This window comes from Asparagus officinalis, chromosome 2 (genome assembly GCF_001876935.1).
Source record: "Asparagus officinalis chromosome 2, Aspof.V1, whole genome shotgun sequence".
Taxonomy (NCBI): domain Eukaryota; kingdom Viridiplantae; phylum Streptophyta; class Magnoliopsida; order Asparagales; family Asparagaceae; genus Asparagus; species Asparagus officinalis.
The window spans coordinates 22,121,180-22,139,977 of NC_033795.1; the positions used below are offsets into that span (position 1 = coordinate 22,121,180).

The 18,798-nt window shown below is 36.6% G+C and overlaps 1 protein-coding gene and 1 long non-coding RNA gene across 2 annotated transcripts in view; one reads left to right on the forward strand and one right to left on the reverse strand.

The window, feature by feature from the left end:
• The window catches only part of LOC109830508 (26S proteasome non-ATPase regulatory subunit 6), a 9,961-nt gene extending 3,608 nt beyond the window's left edge, over nt 1-6,353 (reverse strand). The window contains exons 1-5 of the mRNA XM_020397776.1: nt 6,134-6,353; nt 5,941-6,055; nt 570-660; nt 317-462; nt 1-209 (exon numbers count right to left, since the gene is read on the reverse strand). The exon at nt 1-209 is cut by the window's left edge and continues 6 nt beyond it. Of these exons, the coding sequence (XP_020253365.1) occupies nt 1-209; nt 317-462; nt 570-660; nt 5,941-6,055; nt 6,134-6,269 (697 nt within the window). The 5' untranslated portion in view covers nt 6,270-6,353. The remainder of the gene's footprint in view (nt 210-316; nt 463-569; nt 661-5,940; nt 6,056-6,133) is intronic.
• On the forward strand, nt 16,656-17,336 carry LOC109829748. Its single transcript, XR_002244127.1, has 3 exons — nt 16,656-16,682; nt 16,787-16,902; nt 17,280-17,336. It is a non-coding gene; the product is annotated as an uncharacterized LOC109829748 (long non-coding RNA).

The following is an 18,798-nucleotide window of genomic DNA, read 5'->3' on the forward strand; positions in this document are numbered from 1 at the left end:
GTGAGACTCTGTCCAATGATATAATGCTTGTGAGAACCGTGTAGAAGATGAAATTGTCATAAGAGAAAAGCTCATAAGTTGTAAAGGTTGATATGGAGTCTAAAAACAGATTGGCTGCTTTCTTAAAGTTTCTGGTGGACATGCAATATAGACCTTCATACACTTTCAACCGATTCTTTCTCTCCCAATCACCTCCTTCTTCAAATAACCTGTAGCAAAACAGAAAATTGGAAACCTTGATGTTAAAGCATCAAGCTCATTGGCAAACATTGAGTACATGAAGCTCAGCAGAAGAGTTTAGAATTCCAATACATACTTCTTAGCCTTGTCAATACACTTGGAAATCAGATCAAAGTCCAAGTAGAAGAAACCAACTTGTAGCGTGTAAAACACCAAATCCATTTTTTGACCAACCGCAACGGTTTTTCCCTCTGTTACTTTAAGCTGCTCAAGTGCCTTCTCCTGTATAAGAATTTTGGCAGTTATCAGAAAATTTCTAACAATTTCGACCAAAACTATTTGCCACAAGATAAAATTGGAATAAGTCTGAGAAGGGGGCAGAAATCTACCTTGTCACCTATCCGAATGAAAAACAAGGACTTAGCTAAATGCGCTTCACGCACTTCACTCTCACCTAGGTTCTCCTCAGCATCAGCAATTCTGTAAAATCAGAGTAGACACTACTTAGTCATATATAATTGGACTTAACTAATAAGTACACAGCGAATGAGTGTACAATTTTGATCATGTCTCCATCTTCAGATAGCTTAAAAATCAATCAAGGAAGGATTTGCACTATCTACGATTGTACAGCACACAGAATAGACGATGAGAAACAAATAACCAGAAAATTCAAGTTCACATTAATGTTATATTGTTATTTATTAGTTTCAAGCACGTGTAGAGAAAATGAGAAGCATCAGCAGAAACCCAATATTTGGTTATCATCTTCTGGTCTTGGTTCTGAATCTTCTGATAAAACTACAAATTGGTTTTAGAGTTAAGCACGTTCAAGAATGGTTAACCTTAACATAACGACGCAGGATAGTATCTCATATTTACATATATAGCAACCAAGTCACAGTGAAAGAATGACATTGCAGACAATATGTCAGTCCAATGGATAAGCTGTTGAAGAAATTTGCCACTAAAAGCTAATCATGAGAACTAGAGTAATTAAACGTGACATGCCTGACTGCTATCCTGACCTCAATAAAAGTTGATTTTCAGGTTAGTTTCAAGTTGAGGCACTAACATCAGCCTTTATTAAGCAACCTTCATAATACATTTTATTGCACAGGGATAAACCAAATGAAGGAGAAACTCTAAAAAGCCTAAACACATTTTTGCAGAATAAATCAATTGCTATCATCTACAATAATTCCTCTGGAACAACAGCCCATATACAACTTCCACCAATTCTAACTGCAAATATCAAATGCTTGGAGATGCAACTAGAATACATTAAAAAAAACCTCCAATTCGTCAAGGATCCTGGTTTCCAATCATATTAAGTACCCTCTGAAGCAACCATTTCTCTTAAATGGGGCTAATTTTAGAATTGAAAATCAATATAGCACAAAAATTATGCATTATAGTAATGATGACAACTAGCACTAAACAAAATTAATTTACCAAGAATCATGGGTTATATCAGCTTTTAGCAAGTAGCAACTGGAGTTCAAGGCTAAAAGTAGCATGCTTCAGGACCCAGTTCTTGTTTTTAAAATTCCATATTCTTCTCAAGTTCATAATCCAGGAAATGTGTAATCAACACAGTGCAGTATTAACAAACTTAAAAAGTAAATTATTCGAGATTTCAGCTGCAAAAGTAGTATCCTCGATTTCTAATCTAAATGCCGCTTTGATTCCTTACACGTCAAAAGAAAAAGTAACCATTAATGTACTGAATAGAATATTTCACCTCAAGATTACTTCTCATATATTAAAAGCAAATGATGGTCTTGATAGCAACTTAGCACAGATTCCTAAGACCATTATTCTAAAAAGCCTCCGTCTAGTCCGCCTAAACGTACGCCTAGGCCTAGGCAGTACCTAGGTCGCCTAACTAGAGCCTAGCGCCTAGGCGGTACCTAAGTTGTCCACCTATATTTTGGGAGTGTTTAGGGGAGCATTGTCTGCTTATGTGGACTGCACTCTTTAGGCATTGATCGTGATTTTCTATGTTATAGCATCCACATCTTCCAACCTCCTAACTTCTTTAACCTCCAAATATGAACACTTCCACTACTTTCTCCAACCTTGAGCAAAACATCCTCGACCGCCACTTAAATGAAGAACAAAACCCGCCTAGACACTAGTCTGACACCTAAGTTTTCTATTACATTGATATTTACCATTAATTATTGTAATTAAAAAATAAAAAAGAGAACTTACTAGGCTCTAGGCGACCATGGTGAGATGGCTTTTAAGGATCCAAACTCAACTCAAATAATACTCATACAAGGATATCTACTGTACTTTTTATAACCTTGTTAGCTGTTATTTTGGCTATTTAGTATATTTTTATCAATTATTATAATTAAATAATTTTAAAAATAGTCAAACGCCTAGGCGCCGCCTAGGCATACGCCTAGGAGTCTAGGCACTAGGCGCTGGCTCAAATGCCTAGTCCGCCTAGCACCTTTTGTAACATTACCTAAGAATATTTAGAGAATTGTTCTGCAGGCCTGAACCATGTTCAATCCTTCTTAAGCAAGCTTAAGCCTGCATCCCGTGAGCCTAACAACTTAAGAGGCTGAGTTTAACATAATATTACTTAAGTTGCACCCATATTGTAGATTTTGTTTGGGCTTTTATGATTTTATCCCTTCTCTAATCTTTCGATAAGATGGTTTAAAGAGGTTCAGAAACATAGGAAGATTTATCTAGATATTTTGTTGGTTTTGACTTCTCAACAGACTAATAATAAAAACAATAAGAACAATGAACAATCTATATGAGGTTAAGTTAAAAATGGTTGAAATAATTTGAATAGTCTGTTTTTCAAACAAACATCTAGTGTAAATGGACTAACTGACAGGGACGCAACATGATAAGACCAACTGAAGCACAATATATCCCAAGTGCGCTCATAATAGAAGTACTATGTTCGGCACATGAATCTGAAAAATGTGTTCAACATGGATGCACAATTTAAGTGTCCATACTACCTCAATCCAAGGTTTTCCGACTCACAACCCCATTGTTTTGTTGCATAAGTACTAGCCAAGGGCAACTGTTGGGTTTACATGGTATATTTCACCCGTTGGGCCTATTGAACTTATCAAATTTAATATGTTTTATTTAGTATGAAGACTATCAGCCTTTTCTCCAAAGAAAATATTGTGAAGGTAGGTTTAGGTATTTAAGCAATATATTCCAACCCGACCTGGTTTGATGATTAAATTTCTTTTTCTAACCTATGCCTAAAATGCAACTACAACAAATATTATTCCAAAGCTCGACATTTACTGGTATGCCAACAGGTTCAGCTTTCCTGGGAACATCATGTTATGAAAGACAAAGGCATTGTAATGGAAGAAAGAACAGGATCCTAGCAGTTAGTCAACACACCAAGCTCATATAAATCTTTTCCTCTTATCCTCCTCCTCTCAATCCGACTATTTTGTTTCCAAATTAAGCTGCAGAACCTTCATTTCCATCACCTAAACAGCCATCGAATGAATAATTTCTTCTGCTTTAGCATGCAAAACAAACTTTGAGCACTTTTCTCCTCTTGAAGACTTAATGGCAAAATAGCAAGGTCTAGTTTTATATTTTGCATTAAGAGAATATCCATCACCAGGGGGAAAAAAAGAAATCGAAAATGCATATCGACACATACTCAATGATCAATATCATCATAAAGTCACGCTCTTATCAGAGTGCCCTTGCTTCAGCATGGAAAACAATCTTTTTTTCCGATTCTAAAGGGGTATGTCAGAACCCTCTAACCTGTTTTTCCATATCTACACAAAAAAGAAAAATAGGAATACACACATAGGCAGACGTATAAAGAAAGTAGAAACAACATTTTTTATGTTAAAAATATGATCCACCATGGTAATCTTTATAAAAAATAACTTAAATTTAATCATGGGCATTTATGAATATATTTTAAGAATAAAAGAGAGAGGCTATGTAAAATTTTAAAAATATTACATTAATTTAATGAGCTGTGTCATAGCCCCTCATAGTTTTACAGCCAACTGAAAAAAAAAAACACTAACTTATCAATATAAAAACAAGTGATCATCAAGATAAGCTGCAAGATAAACATTGCATCACCCATGATCTCAACTAGTCAAAATACCCTCATTCAAATAACCTACTCCATATTTAGTTAGCTAAACAGGATTCATCTGTTTGCCTCATGATTCCATATGATACAATGAAATACTTTTCAAGATGATTGTTGAATCGAATACATTACAGATTTAGTATGCGGAACACACGTGATGGATATACATGAATATGCTGACAAGCTCAAAAATTATCATTGCGAGATCTACTAGCTCCACTTATTTTGCTAAAGCATCCATATCTGGTTGACTATGCAGAGTTTATCCATGCATCTCATGTTATTCAATATAATCCACTTGAATAAACTTTTCAAGGCCACTGCTCAAGTAAATTCCAACCCAACACTCCACTCTCATCTTTGTGTGTTACCTAACCCAACTCTAAGATTTCCTTTTTTTAAAGATGATTGAAGATTTGGAGGAAGGCATGATGGGGCTCTCTGATTACTATGTGAAGGAAGGGGATCTCGAGGGTAAGTTAGCAGGGTTCTGATCTTGAGGTGAGTAGAGAAGAGAAGAAGATAGGGAACTGGATTAGAGCGAAGGCACAAGGGAGGTATGCCAGGGTTATAGATTTGTTGGAGAAGAAGGGCAGAAGCACAATGCAAAGATGTTGAGAAAGGGTTAGTTGACATAGTGGCTTTTCAAGTCATTGTTGAAACAAACACATTATAGACTATGCAGTACTGAAACAAATGCGAAACACAAAAACAACATGACAGGGTTACATGGATATGCTGACAAAGTTTGTCATTGCAATGCCTACCAGTAGCTCCACTTATTCTTAACTAGTAGCTCCACTTATTCTTAGTAGCTCCACTTATTCTTAACTACATAGAGGTTATCCATACGCCTCATGTTGCTCGAGTAATTTGAAACCAACATTCCACACTCTTGTTTTGTGCCATTTTCGAACGCTAAGATCTTTTTTTTTAAGAGATGGTAGAAGATTTGAGGAAGGCATCATTGGGCTCTCTGGTTAATATGTGGAGGAAGGGGATCCCGATGGTAAGTTGATGGGAGTCTGGTATTTAGGTGAGTAGAAAAGAGAAGAAGATGGGAAGTGAATTAGAGCGAAGGCACAAGGGAGGTATGATAGGGTTATAGATATTTGTTGGAGAAGGTGCAGAAGCACAATGCAAAGATGGCGAGAATTAGGATCAGCTAATGTTTTGAACCATTCATAAGACATATAGTGACTTCCTCGTTGAAATACATTAGCTACTCAACCAAAGAAAACAGTAATGTTTACTCTTTTTACTCGCACTTGGATTGGAAAAGGATGTCAATCAAAACAATTTCACTGGTCTTTGACTCTTTGGACGAATCATCAAGCCATGATTAATCCTTAAATGTGTTCAGACTTCAAATTTCCAACTCCAATCTGACATTTGCTCGTCCCAAACATTCTATTCAGTTGAAAACCTTCTGAACTGACTTTCTACAATTGTTCCATATTTAATATTCAAACTAAACCCTAATTTATACAAACTAGGTTTTAAAAGACGTCAACCGCACCCAATCCCTGAACAAAATCCATACCTCCAAACTTCACACGCATAAACCTCAGATCTAAGATTAGAAACCCTAAAGCTATCCACTACTAGGGCACAAATGGAGCAGAAAAAGAACTCACTTTTCATCGAGCTTCCCGATCTCCTCGTCAATCCTCTTCCTCATCGGCTCAACCACACCAGCGTCCATCTCCAGCACCGATCTCGCCGCCAGCGACTCATACAGCGACGCCATGTCTGTGGCAATCTCGTAAATACGGCGAACAAGAGGAGGGCGTAACCGGAAATAAAAATTTCAAAGTTTTTAGGTTTTACCGTCGGATTTGACGGCGGCGAGGACCTCATCGCGGATCCGGACCTTGTCGATGTCGTCGACGTCGGGGTGAGTGAGGAGGAAGATCTTGTTGGCTAGGGTCAGGTGCTGATTCTGATTACCATCTTGCCCCTCCATCTTCGATCTTTTTACTCTTTTGGCGGCCGCCTCGGTTGGATTGAGATGGAGGTTTTTTGCTCGGAGAAGAAACTCTGCGCTTTTTTGGCCCCTTTTCCTGTTAATTATAGGGAACGGGTGTCAACGGATCGGATTCATATTGGATTGCTGAAATATGGATCCACACCCGATAAGGAAATGTAGTTTTACCGGATATTCGGGTCGTACTCACTTGCGAAATATCCGAAAACCCCACCTCAGCCCAATTCACCTAAAGTGGGTGTTCTCGATATTAACTAGTGTGCGTGCCCTGCGGGAAGCATGGCTTTCCTTTTTTAATCGCTACGGTAATCCTATTTTTTTATTGCTACATTAGTTTTAAAATATTACAGTATTTTTTCTTAAACTACTATAGTGATATTTTTTAAAACGTTATAGTCTCTCATCTCTGCTACAGTAGTATATTTTAATACCGCTGCAATATCCCCCTATGTTACCGTAATATTTCTTTGAATAATGTTACAATAAATTACTATAGCATTTACATAGCATGAATAGTAATTCTTGGGTCCGCCCATTGTTATAGAGAAATAGATGCCTTACACCTTTCATATATTGGATTTAGTCTCTCAGATCCCTGCAATCTGAGGTTATTATGAAATTAGTCTTATATTGGATTTAGTCTCTCAGATCCCTGCAATCTGAGGTTATTATGAAATTAGTCTCTCAAATCTTTGAAATTACTGTTAGGCCCCCTGATACTTAGATTACTTCGAAATTAGTGTAGAGGTAGCAATTGAGGGGAAATTAGTTTCCAAAAACATTAAAGTTGATATTACATCCTCAAATTCTCATGACGTGTTTCAAAGTAACCCCTCTAATTGCTATTTCTATCCTTTGTTGGAGGATTAATTTAAGATTACTCAAGAACCGGAGAACCAGCTAATAATTTTAGTGATTTTAGGAACTAAATTCATAATAACTTAAGATTTGAGGGACCTCATAGTAATTTTAATGATTTGAGGCACCAATTTTGTAATACGAGATTGTAAAGAGATTGATATCTAAAAGGAAAATTTTTTTTAAAAGACCCTTTGAAAATTAATTAGCAAAGACGATACTTTTGTTAAATAATTAGCAAAATTGATCTCTTTTTGGCCAGCCTTGGCGAGCTCATCAAGGCTGGCCAAAAAGAGGTCGATTTTACTAAAATTAATGTTGAAAACACATATACTACTAGTCATGTGTGTTTAGCGTCGCTAATCACCTCCTAAGCACAAGCAAGAAAATACACAAGACTAGTAGTCACGTTGTTGATGTTAATAATCACACAGATAATTTAGTGGGGATGAGATTGAGTAGGGTCTCTAAATTCATATCTGGTTTTGAGTTGAGCTGCTTCTTCACTGCATGTGTAACAACTCGTAAGAGGATGGGGACTAGTTCCCTCATTGTTCCTCCGATGATCAAGTCAGAGATGTATTTACGTGGGAAAGTGGTGAACTGTGCGAGTTCTCCGATGCAGTATAGTAGAGAGAAAAATCTGAGAAATTGCTTACCTTCGCATTGGGAATAGTTGTCCCTCTTATAACCATGCAAGAGGGGCATTTTAGTCTTTCCCTGCTGAATCTGAGCTGACGACTGAGTTAGCGCTGACTTTACGCGTGTCAGCTGTGGAGTGGTCACGGAATGGGCGCTGTCACTTCGACATTAATGAGATGGGATAGGCGGCGCATGAGCCGCGTGGTTCGATGTGTAATAAATAGTGTCGGGGATGGGAAAATGATGGCGTCTGCCAAGCATTTAATGTGATGTCGACGTGCTGTCAGCGAGGGGTTCGAGATCAGAGTTGCCTTTTAACTTGTATTGAGGGGTGTCGAGAAGTAACGCCTTTCGAGTCAACCCAACGAGATGCCAGCTAATTAACCGGTTGAGTGGACTCGTAGTGAGTCGTCTTTGATGAGAGGACCGACAAGTATCGCCATTCGAGTCGACCTAGCGAGATGTTGTCGGTCTTCTTGTTTTGATGATGATTTAACAAACAATTTATGACTAATATTGGTTTTAATATTCTGGTTTTGTGTTGTTTAGCATACCCAGGAAAATGAGCTACACTGATATTGAAGCCTGTGCAAATCAAGTCTATCAAGATCAAGCTTCATATGATATCCTCTTGGTATACTTAGTATAGGTTTTATATGTAATGTGTGCAAATTCTACAAGCTCAATTTTACACACATATATATTTGTGAATTTTCTCAAAACATAGGTGTTTTTATGCAAAATATAATTTAATATGTTTTGGACTATACAAACATTATAAACATCTTTTATTAAGTCCATAAAAACATTACACAAGTTTTCAAAACTTGTTTTGAGCTAAAAATCAAAATTAACATGTTTATATACACATGTATTTTAGTATTTTTGAATATTACTAAGTTTTCACAAATGGTAAGAGAAATTTGAAAAATCCATTTTCCAACATGTCCATATTCATATTTATAAAAAATTTTCAAAGGTTTACATTTTTTTGGAATTTATTTGCTATTTTTAAAAGAGGTTTAAAATTTAATTTTATTGTTCATTTCAGGCTGATAACCTGTTATCAGTCGACTGATGGATCTTATCAGTCGACTGATGAACTCGTCTGGAATTGTAAAAAGTTTTTGTTTTTACAACTGATCAACTATCAGCCGACTGATGAGGTCATCAGTTGACCGATGAGCTCTTCAATTAACCAATGAGCTGTGAGTTGCCTGTAACGGTCAGCTCATCAGTCGACTGATGAACAATATCAGTTGACTGACACCTATAACGGCTAGTTTTTTTTTCCAATTTCTGTTTTTTTTTTTGTCTTTTTGCTGGGTTTTCTTGGCTTTTGGCCTTTGGTTTTCATCCTATAAATACCCCTTACTGTTTCACTTTTAAAATTTATCTAAGAGGGTTTTAACAAGTGTTTTAAAGAGTTTAAGAGATCGTTTAAGTTTCTTTTCAAGTTTGGTTTTTGTTTACATAGAGGAAGCTTACATCATCGTCTGAGGAATTCATCATCAATCTTTTTCATCCTACTCTTTGTGTTTATAGAGAAGTTTTCGTAACTCATTTATCTAGCATTTTATTCTTGATTTTCATATTTATATCATTGGTAGTTTATTAATTGAGTTAAATTTTATTTGAACTTATTTTATCACACACATCCCTATTTTAAGCTTTTAGTGTTTCATACATTATATATTGGGTTGTGGGATTATGATATTGTGAGAGTGAGCTACATTGTGTTCTCATCCATTATAGAGAACAAATCATTTGTATTTGAGCCTTATTGTGAGTTACACATTGTATTACACTTGTACACCGAGAGGAGTGGTTGGTGAGATTTGAGCCTTATTGTGAGTTACACATTGTATTACACTTGTACACCGAGAGGAGTGGTTGGTGAGAGACGGGGTCGATTTTGTACACCGAGAGGAGTGGTTGGTGAGAGACGGGGTCGATTCCAAGAGGAGTGACGTCGGTTGTAAAGCCTAGGGAGAGGTTATAAATCCGAGCACTTGAGAAGGAGGACATGGGCTAGGCTAACACTTAGAGGGTGTAAAGTGTATTTACATTGTGTGTGTTGTAAACGTTTATCGGTAAGTGTTGAAAACCGATTATAAACGTTTTTGGGTGAACGTCGAAACCCCATTGTGATAGTGGATTCTCCCCAGGAGTGGGGAGCGGAGACGTAGGTTGGAAGGACCAAACTCCGTGATTATTTTTTCATGTTTGGATTGTTCATGTGTCCACTATCGTATTTATATTGTTTCATATTTATTTGCCCCTTTGATCATATATCCTTGCTATAATTCATTAAGTATTAATCTTATTAGGATATATTTGTTAATAAGTTTTAATTGGCATTAATATCGGATTAGATTAGCATAAACCCTATTCACCCCACTCTAAGGTTCTTTCAGATGTCGACTCGGGGAGTGGGCTAGGTCGGGACTCTGGTTGTCCTAAGTGTCAAGTTGGCTGAATGGTGCGTGACGGGGGATATTTGCCTATTGTTGGCAAGGGGCCATGATTTGGCGACTAAAAACACCATAACACACGTGTGTTAAACCTTTTCGCCCTCACAAGGCTCAAGCGCTGCCTTCCCTACAAGTCGGCACAAATGAACCAACAAATGGAGGAGAAATGGAGTTGGTTGGGGCGTGGTAGCAAATAGGGCTGATGTGGAGGTGGTCGTTTTCGAGCCCAACAAGAATGATCTCATGGACAAGGATGTCGTCGCTGACGTGGACGCCGACTTAATCGCTGTTAGACCCTAGAGGGGGTGATTAGGGTCTTATGCTAATCTAATCCGATTTTATACCAATTAAAACTAATTCAAATATTATTCTTGCAAGATAGATATATAATATGATATGAGCAAGAATATACAATATGAACAAAGAGATATAACCTAGCAAAGAGGTATATTATGAAATATATGCAATGATATATAAACTAATGCAAGGGTGAAATAAACATAAACTAGATAGTGGGTTAAATAAACAAAGAGCAATACACAATAATATGAACATGAAAATAAGTGCGCCAATGCAATCTCAAACAAATGATATGTTCACGGAGTTCAGTCCCCACGACCTACGTCTCCGCTCCTCACCTCGAGGAGATCTCCACTATCACAACCGGGTTTTCTACGCTTACATGAATAATGTTTACACCTTACAGTGTCGGTTTTCAATGCTCACCGATCAACGTTCACACTGTAGGCGTCAAAAAATGCTGAAAGATATCCAAATATAGCTCAAAAAGGAGATCATCCAAAAAAGGCAGAAGAACACAAGTATGGGCTGTCTCGCGGCGAACAGCTTACTGTTCGGGCAGGGCGGAGACAGTATTGCTCTGCTCGCCAGGTCGAGACAATTGTTACTGGTCGTCGCAGGGCGAGACAACATTCTCTGTCTCGCCAGGCGAGATAGTATTCTCTGTCTCGCCATGCGAGACAGCATTCTCGGTCTCACCCGCGAGATAGCATTCCCTGTCTCGCCCACGAGACATCATTTCCTGTCTCGCCCGCGAGATAATATTCCCTGTCTCGCCCGCGAGACAGCTCTCAAAGAAGTCAGAAACCATTTTGTAACCGCCGACACGTGGCCACTAACTGTTCAAGAACGTGGGAAACGTCGTGGGCGAGAATCACGTTGATAACTGCCAAAATAACAGAGTTATAAAACGTGGGAAGGCAGTTACAAGAAAACTGCTGGGCGGTTGAGGATTTCCGAGACAGCATTTACTGTCTCGGAACCCGAGACAGTGTTTACTGTCTCGGAACCCGAGACAGTCTTTGCTGTCTCGACCGCCGAGACAGCAAACACTGTCTCGGAAGTGATTATTCGTCCGCTTAAGCTTTTGGTGAATTAGAGCAAAAGAGAGAGTCTTCCTTCTTCACAAACATCTTCAAGAAGCTTTTGGCGATTCCTAGAGATCTAAGCTCTGACTTGATCTTTAGAAGAGTGAATATCTTACATCGATAAGATATTCGCTTCAAATTCTTACTTCGATAAACGAAGGAAGAATCATTAAACCCCTCACGGTTCAATCAGAATCTGTGATTTGGTGGTCCACGAGTCAAAGCGCTCCCGGCACAGGCAAAGATCCCACGCAAGCACCGATCCAAACAACGATCCTGCGTTTGTTTCTAAAAAGTTGTAATTTTCATTTTGTTGTGCAAAAGAAGTCTTATAAAAAGGCTATCTCCTCTGAATTTATTTTAATCGATCGAAGATATAATGAATTCCACAACGAGACCAACTTTTGACAAAAACACACACCTCACACTCTCACTAGATTTTCTAGCTTACCAAAAACTTTACAACAACACACTCAGTTTTCTAGCTCACCGAAAACCTTACAATCTCATAATATAACAAATGAGTTGTTCTCTACAATAGATGAGAACTCAATGTAAGCTCACTCTCAATGATACAATCCTACAACCCAAATTATACTATGAATGTAAATACAATAAGCTCAATGGTTGTGTGTGTAAGCAATGAAAAAAACAATCAACTAAACTCAATTAAATTCTAGAATATATAAATTATGAACAAAACAATAAAGAGCTAGAAATAGAGTTTAGAAATTCTTCTCTGAAAAACAAGATGAAGAGGTGGATTAAAACGAGGCTCAATCAATGTAGATGATCTTCTCCACTTGTAAAACAATCTTCACAAACCAAACAAACTTTAAACCCAACTAAAACCCTTGTTAAAACTCTTTTAAACTCCTTTAAAACTTTCCATTGGGTTCCTTCTGGTAGAAGGGGTTTGAGGGGTTTATATAGGAAGAGAAACCAATAGCAAAAACCCCAAACAAAAGACCAAAAACCCTAAAGAATTAGAAATCTGATTCTGTACCAAAAATAGCCGTTGGGCAATCGGCGGTCGACCGTGAAAAACTCGCGGCCGACCGCGAGCAGCAAAAAGACCAGGGTTTGGCTACAGAAAAATATCCGGTCGACCGTGGCGGTCGATCGCGAGAACATCCGGTCGGGGGGGGGGGGGGGGGGGGAGCCTCTAAAAAACTTCTTGAGTCTCTGGACTCAAGGGCGGTCGACCATGACGGTCGACCGCAAACTGACATATGAAATTTCAGGTTTATAAATAGTTTTCTGATTTTAAAACACTGTTTAAAAATATCAAATAAATTCCAAAAAATCTAAAACTTTGGAAAATGATTATAGACATGATAATACACATGCTACAAAAACTGGTTTTTAGAAAGAACCTCCCAAGTAAAAAATATCACCATTTTACAAAATAGTCCAAAACATAAAAATGTAAACACATGAGTTTTGACACTTTAGCTTAACCATGTTTTGAAATATTACAAAATAATTCTGTGGACTTAATAAAAGATGTATATGATTATTGTTAAGTCCAAAACCTGAGAATATAATATTTTCACAAAATTACATATTCTATGCAATATATTCTGAAACATAATAGAATATGAAACAAATAAAAATGTAAATAAATTTGTTTGTTGTTTCTGTTAGATATAGGTGCCCTGCAGGTAATTATTGTATATTGTAACAGGACCTATATGTATATAACATCCTTGTTCAAAATGATAGTATGCTATTTTGGTCAGATTTATCTGATGTTCTAAAAATACAGATAATGTCCTTAGAATAAATACTAGACTATCAGATATTTCGGATAGTGATCGTAATAAAGAGATCTGATTAGTCGGTAACGTATATTATAAAATGTTCCTAGTTGATGAAGTGTTGAGATAGGACATCATCACTTTGGTTTAGACTAGTGTATGCTTTATTTCTCCTTTTGAAGGAGATGATCTATCTCTTAGATCATTGATGTGAGACATCAATATACAGTATACAGGTGATTCATTAGTGAATGAGTTGACTGAACGACTCGCCGAGAACATCTAGTTGGTAATATACTTAACTGTCAAATAGAAGTTCTCAAGTGATATAGTACATAGTAGTCTCTTGACCTGAGGCATGAGTGCAATATCTTATATGTCAGTAAAGATGTATTTAGACTTTTACCTAACCACAGTTCTTATTGAATTATACATAACGGTTCTTGTTGGGTACATCCTGAGACATAAGTAGATATTGAGATGCCAAGAAGGGATTCGTCTCTCCCAGTATAGGGGTTAATGTCATAAGATTGTTTGATATAACTATAGCCTGAAAATCCTTGGCCAAGGTGAATAAGATAAACTGAGTGTCAGTTTGATTTTATAGGTTATGAGTTTAATATCAATAAACACTAATCAAGCTATTAGGGTTTGACAGTTTGCCATATCCTAGGCTCAATAGTTTGACATGGTTTGACGAAGAGACCGGACTGTACGGTATTATCATTGAGTGGTCCTGATAAAATTGGATAAGCATCTTGCAGAACTTTATCACAACTTATACCTGGGTGGTCTTCATGTGTAGCTAGCACCTCTGTTGTACTTATGGATACGATCCACTACCGAGTTTTTTAAGTTGGGCCCTAGAATCACACCAAGCGCGTACTTGAATCCTATGAAACACAATTTATGGAGTGATGCGTATGATTGATACGCATATATGATTTTTTTTTCGGATACACATAAACGGTTATGTATATCGGTGAAATCGGAATGCTATGTGCTTAGGAAATGAATTCCAGTATTTTTCCCATAAAGTTAACTTTTTGGTCAACAGTTGACTTTTTGGTCAACAATTGACTTTTGGTTAACTCTTGATTTATTTGGTCATATAGTGACTAATTAGTTAAAGATTGGAATAATACTATATACCGTATTTATGAAATACTGTATTAGTGATAATAATTTGGTATTTTCATTTATGAAATACACATACCATGTATAATGAGTCATGAGATGAGTCATTTAGTAGTATGGTTTGAGCACATGGTTTATTAGCATATTATTTTGAAATGTAATGATTCATGAGATGATTCATTGCATGACTCACTAGATTAATCATTGATATTTGATGATTCATTGCATGACTCATAGGATGAGTCATTCATGTCATGAATACATTTCACTCTATAAATATGAGCTCTCTCTCTTCATAAAAGGCTAATGAAAATTAAATTTCCATAAGAATAAGAAAGAGAGCTATACCTCTTACTAAACTTTAGCAATCTTTGAGTAAGAGGAAGTAGTAGGATTTTAAGAACCCCGGGGTGGATATCTTGCCTTGTGTCTTAAGAAGACTCCAATTTTATCATGCTCACTTGAAGACTTGGAGATCCACTACAAGGAGATTTTCTACTACAAGGAGCAAGAGCTAGGGGTTATTCGATCTTCCATCGAATCACGCTACGAAAGTATGACTTTCTAACTCTTGTATGCTCACTTAATAATAAGGATCATGTTAGATTTAATTAGACGATCCATATGAATATTTCATGCTCTCTACATGCTTAGTATTTTTTGTACATACATGTCTTCCGCTGTGTATTATGCATGTAGACATAGCACGATATCCTTCAGTTTCATATCTATGTAGCTAAACCAAAACACAATAACAAATATGAAAAATGTAATTTCATATTTATAAATATGAAAACGATAAAAATCATGTATGTATATATATAACTATATATATACATAGAAACCAAAACTAAAATGTGTGTGTATATATGATTGAGCTTAAGGTACTAACACATATAATATAAAACCTAAACTAAATTATACCCAAGCTTGTGATCTTCAACGAAGCTCTATCTTGGTACACTTGCGGATGAAGCTTGAACTTGGATCTTGAATTTTGAATTGCGTAGGCTTTATACCACAATTCCGCCAACCTCCATTGGATATGATCGTGAATGCGCAATTCCATCCATCCTCCAACTTGTTGTTTGTCTATAATAAATAAATAAACACAAATGCTAGACAAACAACATTAGTGGTAAATTGTTTGTTAAACATCATCAAAATAAAGAGACCAACAATCGCCACTAGGCTGAGATCCGCAATCAATCCCACCGCCGGTGAACCCTGTAGTGTGTCCAAAAAAGACGAAAGGGAGGGGTTTTAGAGCCGAAGCCACCGCCAACTAAAACAATCGCTTTGGCGGGAAAAATTTTCAATTCCTTCAATTCTGATGGCGGTCCTGGGCCCCTTCGATGTATGTCTTAGTTTCCTCTTTTAGAGTTTTAATTGAATGCAAGTTTAGGGTTCTTAATCATAGGTTGATTTGACTCAAATCTTCTTGAAATTGAAAGAAAACCTATAATTATGGTTTACTTGCAGCTAGTTTGTTTTATTGCATGGTAGACTTTGACAAGAATAGCTGCTTAGTTGTATTGAGATAGAGGTGGTTTCTGTTTAACACAAGTACAACGGCTCATCCTCAAGTGGGTTATCTCGTGTGAGCACACATGACCACCAGTCATATATAATTTTAACACCAAATTTAGCAAAATCAACCTCTTTTTTGCTAGCCTTGATAAGTTAGCCAAAAAAATAGTCAATTTTGCTAATTATTTAACAAAAAAATCGATTTTGTTAATTATTTTATAAAAAGTTTTTTATTTTTTAAGGGAAAATTGCTTGGAGGAACCCAAAAAAGTTGGTCAATGCATCCTCCTCCCCAGCCCAAAAATCATAACCCCCAAGCCCTTAAATTGAAACATAAGTGCAACCAACCCCTTCTTCCCACAGCCCAAGAAATTCATTCCCAAATTACCCTTCTTCCCCATTTAAAACTTAATCCCTTTCATCCTCAAGCTGATCTAATCTGGCTCAAGACCTCTCCCTCCCCCACCACCACCGACGCCGCAGCCTCCTCCCCCTTCCTCTCCCCTCCTCCTCCCTCCTCCGCCACATCCTCTCCTCCTCCCCCTTCCCCTTCCCCCTCCTCCCCGACCCCTTCCTCGGTTGGGATCCCAGCTTAATAGAACTGTAAGTTCAAAGTGCATTCTTTTGTCTACTTAACATAAATTCATTTTCATACATATACAAATTTCTTGCAAATTTTTAGTTTCCTTAGCTATTTCTTTTTGTAGACCTCTTGGATTGAGAGGACTGGCTTCCAAGGCGTCGTTTTGCACCCAAGGGAGCTCTCTGTTACTGATTCTGATGACAAGAGCAAGTGGCTCTGGCACTGGCTCATGCTGAAAACGTGAGAAACTCTCTTAACCAAACTTTGTTTTTTGTGACTAATTAAATTGTAGAAAAGCCCCAGTTTTATGATGGTATTTTTTTCAACATAAATTAATGAAATACTCCGAACATCATCATGTTTGTACGAAGATGTTCTAATAAAATTTGTATTTGAACCAATCTATGGGTCAATCCGAATCAATCCACTAATTTTGGGTCCAGGTATAACTTAAAACGCATAGTAATTACTTACAGTATATTTCTATGTCTGAAAACAAATTAACAATGAAAATATAAAGGTCACTCCATTAAGCACTTCTGCAGTTCTATTGTTTGTTGTCAACCAAACAATATCTAATACTAATAAATACTCTTTTCATGCTTCTAATTCTGCAGTCGAGATCACGAGAACATCAAGGTTCCCCAGCTCGTAGGAGATGAAGTATACATCGAAGATTTGTACCTAATTCAGTGCACCCAAAAAAAAAAGAAGAAGAGGGAAATTTGTTTGCTTTAGATTTGAGTTTTGAGTTCATTGTTTACTGCACATTATTGTAGATTGGTTCTACTAAGGAAATAGGATGGTGGGTTGGGACTGTAACTTCCTGATGTATTTTTGTTTGATGAGTTGAAATCATTTGTAAGGATAATTTTGATCCAATTAGAGTTCACTTTAGGAGTATTGTTATGTTTCTTAGTTATTCAACTTTAAATGGGAAAATGAGGGAACATATATGTATCACAATTAACCATAAATGTGACAAATAAACATATTATGTGATATTTCAATATTATATGTGACAATTCAAACTTACATGTGACAGTTCTACCTTATATGTGATATTTAGATCTGATTTGTGATATTTGGGTGTTGTATGTGATATTTGGGTGTTATATGTGATATTTGGGTATTGCTTGTGATATTTGTTGTTTATACGTGACATTTGGGTGTTGTATATGATATTTGAGTGTTGCTTATGACATTTGTTGTTTATACATGACATTTGGGTGTTGTTTGTGATATTTGGGTGTTGTATATGATATCTGGGTGTTGCTTGTGATATTTGTTGTTTATACGTGACACATGGCTGTAATTTGTGATATTTGACTGTAATTTGTTGATAGTGACACAATTTGTGATATTTGACTGTAATTTGTTGATAGTGAATGTGCCACGTATAAACAATAAATATCACAAATAATACCCAAATATCGCATACAACAGATATAAGTCACATCTAATAGAGTCATTCCACATGTGCTTATTTGTTACATGATATGCTTATTTGTCACATGTGGAATGACTATTAGATGTGGCTTATATCATATACAACCCATATAACATTGAAATATCACATGATATGCTTATTTGTCACATGTGGAATGACTCTATTAGATGTGACTTATATCCATTGTATGTGATATTTGGCTGTAATTTTTTGATAGTGAATGTGTTACGTACAAACAACAAATATCACAAGCAACACCCAAATATCACATACAACACCCAAATATCACATACAACATCCAAATGTCACGTATAAACAACAAATGTCACAAGCAACACCCAAATATCACATACAACACCCAAATATAATATACAACACCCAAATATCACAAATCATATCTAAATATCACATATAATGTGGAACTATCACATGTAAGATTGAATTGTCATATATAACATTGAAATATCACATGATATGCTTATTTGTCACATTTACGGTTAATTATGATACAGATATGTTCCCTCATTTTCCTATTTAACCTTGAATAACTAAGAAACATAACAAGACTCCTAATTTGAACTCTAATTGGATCAAAATCATCCTTATAAAGAATTTCAACCCATCAAACAAAAATACATCAGGAAGTTATAATCCCAACCCACCATCCTATTTCCTTATATATGATA